This window comes from Maylandia zebra, linkage group LG22 (assembly GCF_041146795.1).
Source record: "Maylandia zebra isolate NMK-2024a linkage group LG22, Mzebra_GT3a, whole genome shotgun sequence".
NCBI classification, from domain to species: domain Eukaryota; kingdom Metazoa; phylum Chordata; class Actinopteri; order Cichliformes; family Cichlidae; genus Maylandia; species Maylandia zebra.
This window is the reverse complement of record NC_135187.1, coordinates 8,779,754-8,787,195: the sequence shown is the minus strand read 5'-3', so window position 1 is coordinate 8,787,195 and position 7,442 is coordinate 8,779,754. Positions and strand designations below refer to the sequence as shown.

Genomic DNA, 7,442 nt, shown 5'->3' with positions numbered 1-7,442 from the left:
ATGCTGATTAGCGCTCTCGTAAAAAAAAAAGAAAAAGAAAAAGAAAAGAAAAAAGAGCGCCGTTCATGAAGTTTAAGTGACAGGCTGTTGCGCAAGACAGCAAATCAACGAACTGTGACAAATTTGTAAATGTTTTATTCATCATTATGAGCGGTAGCACTAACACTGATTCATGCAGTGGTAATAATCAAATATCAGATAAACAGGAAAACATTCTAACATTTTGCCGCTTGGCCAGCTGGTTTTGTTGATGGGGGAGGTCTGGTTTGGAAAATGTAATCATGGGCTAATCCCCTCGCATGCGTATGACTGCTCGTGCCAAAAGGAAGGCTCAAAAAGCAAACCTCCATCTGTCCGCCAGGCACAGTTGTTCCGACGAGAATAAGGTAGCGCGTCGCCTTTTACGCACAGCACTGCGACGGAATTAAAGCAGAGTCCGAGCAGCTCTTTGTCACTTCGTCGTTTTTCAACGTGCACCGCAAGCTTTCGTCTGTCCTTTACTTTGTGTGTGTGCGTTTCATATTGACTTTCCAGACCTGTAAAGTTTTTGGACTTCTAACTTCTATCGCGCGTAAAACCGGGCTGGTGCGCGAGAACACTGCAAAGCCTCTTTTTTTTAAAAAAAAACAAACAAACAAATTCCTCATTTATTTGAACCTTTTAAACGAGATGGAAAACTTCACATCAGCTCCATTGGAGAACAATACTTTACCGACATGGGTGGACCACAGCATTCAGTACAAAGTGATTAGCAGTTGTCTGCTCTTCATGATTTGTGCTCTAGGAATTGTTGGCAATGTTATGGTGATCCTGGTGGTGCTCACTACTAAACATATGAGGACTCCCACCAACTGCTACCTGGTGAGTTTGGCTGTGGCTGACCTGATGGTGCTCACAACGGCTGGTTTGCCAGCTATTCCGGAAAGTATCTTCGTATCTTGGGTGTTTGGCCGCTATGGGTGCCTCTGCATCACCTACTTTCAGTACCTCGGGATCAACGCCTCCTCTTGCTCCATAACAGCTTTCACTATCGAGAGATACATCGCCATCTGCCACCCGATTAAAGCCCAGTTTCTGTGCACGCTGTCCAGAGCAAAAAAGATCATTTTGTTCGTCTGGGCTTTCACTTCCATTTACTGCTTGATGTGGTTTTATCTGTCAAACATCCAGGAAACGGTGTACAAAAACATCACCATCGTCACCTGCGCCTACAGAGTTGCCAGGAAGTTTTATTTACCCATTTACTTTTTTGATTTCGGCGTCTTTTTCGTGCTGCCGCTGCTGCTCTCCGCGGTTCTGTACGGCCTCATCGCCAGGATCCTCTTCCTCAACCCGCTGCCCTCCGACCCTAAAGACAAGAAGAAGAACGGACACAACAACCACGCCATCAACAAGAGCACCAGTTGTAAAAACTCTCGACACTCCAGCTCCACCGCGACCTCCCGCAGACAGGTGGGTGGTGTGTGAGCGTGGGGAGGATGAGAACCAGGATGTTTTTACTCTGCTCATTCAGCGAGATGTTGCAATTTTTTTGCACGGGTTCGTAAAATTATTCAAATATAAATGAATGAATAAACCTAGTCACATTCTACAGACATTTTAATACCAGTTATTAAAAGACAAAGTGAATATTTTAAAGTAATTAGGAGTGGAAATAGTTGTCATTTTCAGTATACAAAGGAGTTTTTAACATTTCTTCATTAAAAATAAGTATAATTATAGTGATTGTTTTGTTAGTTAATTTGGTATAAGCTCTACAACATGTGAAAACTGAAGGTTTCTTCTGAGTGCAATCAAAAACCCAAAGATGGACTTCTTATTCTACGATTGCAAAGAAATGAAATGAAACAAATTAACATTCTTATGAAAAATAGCAAAAGATAAAAACAATGACCTCATCACAATTACAAATTTTGAATGTTTTCCACACCATAAAGATAGCCCCTCCATGTGTTAGAAGTACCTCTGCAATATCATTTAGTATGCACAGGAAATGAATATGCAAATTGAACCACACCTCCCACCTTAGCCTCTTGTCTCTGCTGCTGCAAGACTCACTCAGACGTGCTCTGGAGAGAATAGAAAAGCACCTCATAGAAGTGTGTGTTAAGTGTGAGAGGAAAACCCAGCCCTTCATTTAAAAATCAGTAGGTTAGGAACACAGAGTGGGTGCTTGTTCCACAAGTCACAAGAAAAAAAACAACGGAATAAATAAAATCCACAAAGAATGGAGGAAAGCATTTAAACTAATTAACACTTGCGACAAAGCTTTTATTTCACTTACAGTGACTCACTGAGTTCTCACCAAGTGATGTTACCTTCAATTCACCCGTGTCGTCTCTCGTCTTCTCCCTGTTTGACAGTTTCACTGACACACACACACACACACACACACACACACACACACACACACACACACACACACACACACACACGCACACACACGCACGCACACAAATTATGAAACAATGGGCAGCAAAACAGCAGTAGAGACTCCCACAGTGAGCTGAAATGAACCAAGTGCACATGCACAACATGAACCTTTGGCTTGTTACATAAATCTTATCCTGTACTGCCAGCTTTCATAAGCCAGCTCCACCCCACAATCTAAAGGGACTGGTTGGTTGTCTGAATCTGTTATATTGAAGCTGTTATTCATATACTGTAATTCCAGTGTGATTTAAAACTTGTTTTTTATATTTATTATAATGTGTATATTAAAGAGGTATTGAACGCTGGGGTCAGTCTACACAATTTTAGCCTAATTCTGGACAACATGTCTGTAATGGGGTTACCACGAAGGAAGAGATTGGCAATGATTCAACAACCAGAAACCCTGCAAAGTCAATTAAAATCAGCAAATGTATTGACAACAGAGGGAACAGCCAATAGCAACAAATACTGGTCATATTGGTCAACTTAGAAGCAAGCGATTGAAGTGACAACCTACTGAACTGAAGGATACTGTTGACTGACATATGGCAGGGTTTACCTGTGTAACTTCAGCCTGGAATGACTTAGGACTAAGAGCCAGCTAGAAAGTGATGCATTTTAGATCATGTTATATATGAACAGGGTGATTATCATCATTTTTTCTTGTGTTGGGTGTCATAACGGATGAAAACTGATGCTCCATCGCATCGCCCTAGCTGAGAAAGGCTAGCTCGTTTTTGATGATGGGGCAGGGAAATGAAAAAGCCAATAATATATAGTCTGCTTCGGAATTTTGTGTTCATTTTCTTTTCTGGAAATCATGAAGGGAGCCATTCCACTTCCCACAAATTCCTTTCTACAGAATCTGACTACAGTTCAGCCAGAGGTGCAGCAGAGGGCGCTTATTCAATAAAAAGGAATGGAGAGGAGTTGAGATCAAAAAAGCCTAAATATTATTTTAGTTGTTGCAAAATAAAATAATACAATTACAGTGAACAAGTCATACTCATAATCATTGTGCTAATGCAGTTCTGGTCCACTGATGATTTAGGAAAGGAGACGCTCCCTTGGCGTTGCTCACTTACAAGTATTTCTCAGCACATGTTAGAAATGTAGTTAAACCGTGCGTGTATATGAATGTTGTGTTGTGGTGGTTGAAGGTTATGTTACCAGGAGGCTGCTGCTAGAAATATTCTACTCCTGCTGCTGGCTTCATGCCTGAAATCAACAAAGCGTAGGCTGAAAGTAGCTCCCAGAGTGTGACAGCCAAAAGGCTCGTGGAAAGATTTTTAATTAAAATCAAAGCTACATTTATTATCGCAACCTCTTCTATCTGAAGCAGAAGTTTGGAGTGGGAGTTCTTGAGTGCTTAGAAGTTTTCTTTCCTTTTACATCATCCTCGATGTTAAAGACAACGAGCAAGACGGGTTGGTTACCAATGAGTAGTCCGTCATATCCCTCGGTCGAGGGGACACTGACCATCATAAAACACAAGAAATACTGTGTGGTCACAAGCCTGCATTAATAAATAAAACCAGCTTCCCCATATGCAGGAGCAGTTCTCATATTTCTCCTTCCTTCCCACTGCAGGTGACCAAGATGCTGGCAGTGGTGGTAATCCTCTTCGCCCTGCTCTGGATGCCGTACCGCACTCTGGTGGTGGTCAACTCCTTCCTGGACAAGGCCTATTTGGACAGCTGGTTCGTGCTTTTCTGCAAAATCTGCATCTACCTCAACAGCGCCATCAACCCAGTCATCTACAATGCCATGTCTCAGAAGTTTCGTGCCGCTTTCCGCAAGATCTGCCGCTGTGGGAGGAAAGGCTCGGATAAACCCGCCACCTACAGCGTGGCCCTCACCTACAGCGCTGTCAAGGATACATCAATGGTGGAAAGCACTGATCACTTCACGACCGAGCTGGAGGAGCTCACTGTCACTGACGAACTGCTGTCTGATCAGAAAATGATGTTCCCAGACCCCAGTGTCTACGGAAAGGTGAACTTCAGTGACAATTGAGGTTTTCTTTGAGGCCAGAGAGATTTTCTTTTTTTTTTTTTTTTGGGGGGGGGGGATAATTGAAAATTAAAGACTTTGAAAATGTTGCTTAATGGAGTCTGTCAAGTGGAAGTATTGTTTTCTCAGTGCTTGCTTACCTTTCAAAGCGAGGCTGCTGAAGCTAGAGATGTAAACACAGATTGCAGCCAGTGATGCGTAACAGCAGGCTTTGGAGCGCAAAGCCAAACACACTCTTTATGAGGCGTGATCCCGGACATTGTAAAGCCACCAACGCTGACAGATAAGCACTCTCATCACTCAGCTGTTATCTTATCTTTTCCATATAATATCAGGTATATGAGCCAACAACCCATGAATGCGAACGACAACACTGTTCCCACTTCAAATACACGGTGTTGCGTTATAACTCCGATTAGCACCGACTCAATTCTGATCTTTAAGCCTGAATGACGCAACAAGGCACGTCAAGAGGAAATAAACTGAACTTGAATGCTCAGACATCCTTTGAAGAGGTGCTGTCAATAAACTGGCCTTGACGCATTTATTTTCACCCACAAAGCCGGCGATCGGTACGTTGTACCAAAGAATACCGAAGGCAGATCAGAACTCTTCGAGTGGAATTTAGTCTTTATCATTAGATTCCCCCCACTTTTTTTTTTTTTTTAACTCATTGTGCTACTGAAAATAAAATTTAGGATGAGTTATTATTATCAGCTTCACTCACACTTTCAGAGTTCTTCTCAGAAATAAGGTGAATTATCATACTTGCAAACACACCCCAAAAATCCTCACCCTATACAGCTTTAATAACTGCATGCCTGCCTCCCTGACGTTTTCAAGGCAGGTGGTCCATTAAAGGGTGAGTCACACATGAACCTTCACTGGCAAAATAGGCCCTATTTTTGCTGTGAAGGACACGTACAGTGTGCAGCCTTGAGCACAATGTAAAACCAAGACAGATTTGGCTGTAAGTGCTCTGCAGGAAGGGAATTTGCTGTGAGTTTTATTTTCTCCAAGGACAAGCATTCACCGACAGACAGGGGCTGCAGAACTATAAAAAGCGCTTTGTAACTTGAATTCAAAAAGTGCCATGATGCCATTTATGTGTTATCCTGTTTCTAAAAAGGCATACATCATAAAGAGTTTATAAGTTCTAACTGAAGACTTTACTTAGAGGCGAGACGTTTTTATAGAGCGTATTTTAAGAACTTTTTGGCTACCTTATCTATAGCTCTAAAGTCTTAAGATTTTTTTTAATTAAACCCCATGTTTGATTCTACTGATGGTCAGCATTTGTGTTTGCTTTCTGTTTTTATTGTTCTTTGATATACTTTTGCTTTTTGATGGTAGTCTGGCATTGCTGTGCAAGATTTCAGATGGGTGTGGGAAAGAAAGCATTGCAGGTAACTTTACAGTTCTGATTGTAATTACATTATATGGACAAAAGAAATGGGGTACACACCTCTTGATCTTTGAATTCAGGTGTTTTCAGTCTCATTGCCACAAGTGTCGAGATCAAGCTCCTAGCCATGCAGTGTGCCTTTACAAACACGTGTGAAATAAGGTTGTTCTACAGCGTGCCACCATTGCAGCATGTCAATATGTAACAGAAAGCACAGAAGCCTGGCCGTGAAGTGTCAGACCAGTTACAGAGCAGGCTTTCTGAGTGCCAAGGTTCATAGTTTATAAATGGGATCATGAGATTGGTTTCCATGGCCTAGCTGTTGGTGTAGGTGTAATGTGTAAGTGGTCCAGTACTTTTGTTCATATAATGTATATCTGCAAGCCTAAAAAACTAACCAGGCAAAATCAAAGCACGTCTACGAATGGAGAGTATTTTGATCAGTGAGTCAAGCTTACCTGGGACAAAGTTGTGAACCACCGACAGGCTGAATATTTGATATTACAAAAGCCAGCAAACATATAACTGCATAACATTGGTGACAGTTATAATGGTGATAAATATACTGAAAATAAAAGTGGACCCACGATACAGCCTTGAGGAACACCACAATTAAAATGTAGAAATGTTCATTTTCTATGGCCAAACAGGAGGTTCTGTCGAAGAGATGGAAACTTCAAAGATAGATTCCCTTAAAATGTAACACACTCTTGACATACCCTTTTTATATGCCTTACGGTCCTTTCCTAAATGATTATTTTATTTTACTTTTTCCATGCATTAAAAACTGCTTTGAATTTTTCTTCGAGCAGCAGCAGTGGTGGTTGTAAACCTCAGTGTCAGATACTGTATATGTACAGTGCCACAGAGATTTGGTGTAACATATACGATGTGGTGATATAGTTTAGCTGCAGCATGGTGATTTGAGGCTGAAGCAAAGTGAATTCAGTGTTTTGTTCTGTGTTATGTATCCTGTGAACTGTGGATTTAACAAACCGTCGCTTTGCTCATCCCGCTTCTAGTTGTGAGAGCGGTCAGTGAGCTGGTGAACACTGCTGGATGGACGTAAGATGAATACTGAAGATGTGCTGATGTTGTGTGGCATTTTCTGCCAGATCAGTGACTGTCTACTGTTTTCAGTCTGAGCACTGTCTGCCACACAGGGAAATATAATTGGGTAGACACAGCAGAGGAAGAGTGGGTTTCATCACTGCTGAATGTGGAAGATAGTTTTAATACTGCATATGCATCATGTTACAGTGGATTAATGCATTTGTGTGTGTTTATGTCCCATGTGTTTTTAAAGTGCTTGTTATTTATGGCAACTCGTTTGTATATCTTTATGATACTCTTGCGTTCACTATTGCACATTCAAAGTTTATTAATATTACTTTGTGATGTACTATTTGGAAGCTGCTGCTTTGATCTTGCTTCTAAAATTATTGTGGTCCTGTGAATATGTTTGATGGCTCTCTAGAAATAGTTCATTTGTAATTTTTATTTCCTTGTGTCAAAATAAAGTTATTTCTGGAAATAAAGTAGTGTATTTTCCATGTGTCGAAGAGGCATTCTAGCTTTATTTTCCCCAAAT

At 41.2% G+C, this 7,442-nt stretch overlaps 1 protein-coding gene across 1 annotated transcript; it reads left to right on the top strand.

Annotated features, from left to right (window-relative positions):
* Positions 1-368: 368 nt before the first annotated feature.
* trhrb (thyrotropin-releasing hormone receptor b) lies at positions 369-6,926 on the top strand. Its single transcript, XM_004569248.3, has 2 exons — positions 369-1,452; positions 4,024-6,926. Exons 1-2 carry the CDS (start codon positions 670-672, stop codon positions 4,447-4,449), a joined length of 1,209 nt encoding a protein of 402 aa, XP_004569305.1. The 5' UTR covers positions 369-669; the 3' UTR covers positions 4,450-6,926.
* The last annotated feature ends 516 nt before the right edge of the window (positions 6,927-7,442 follow it).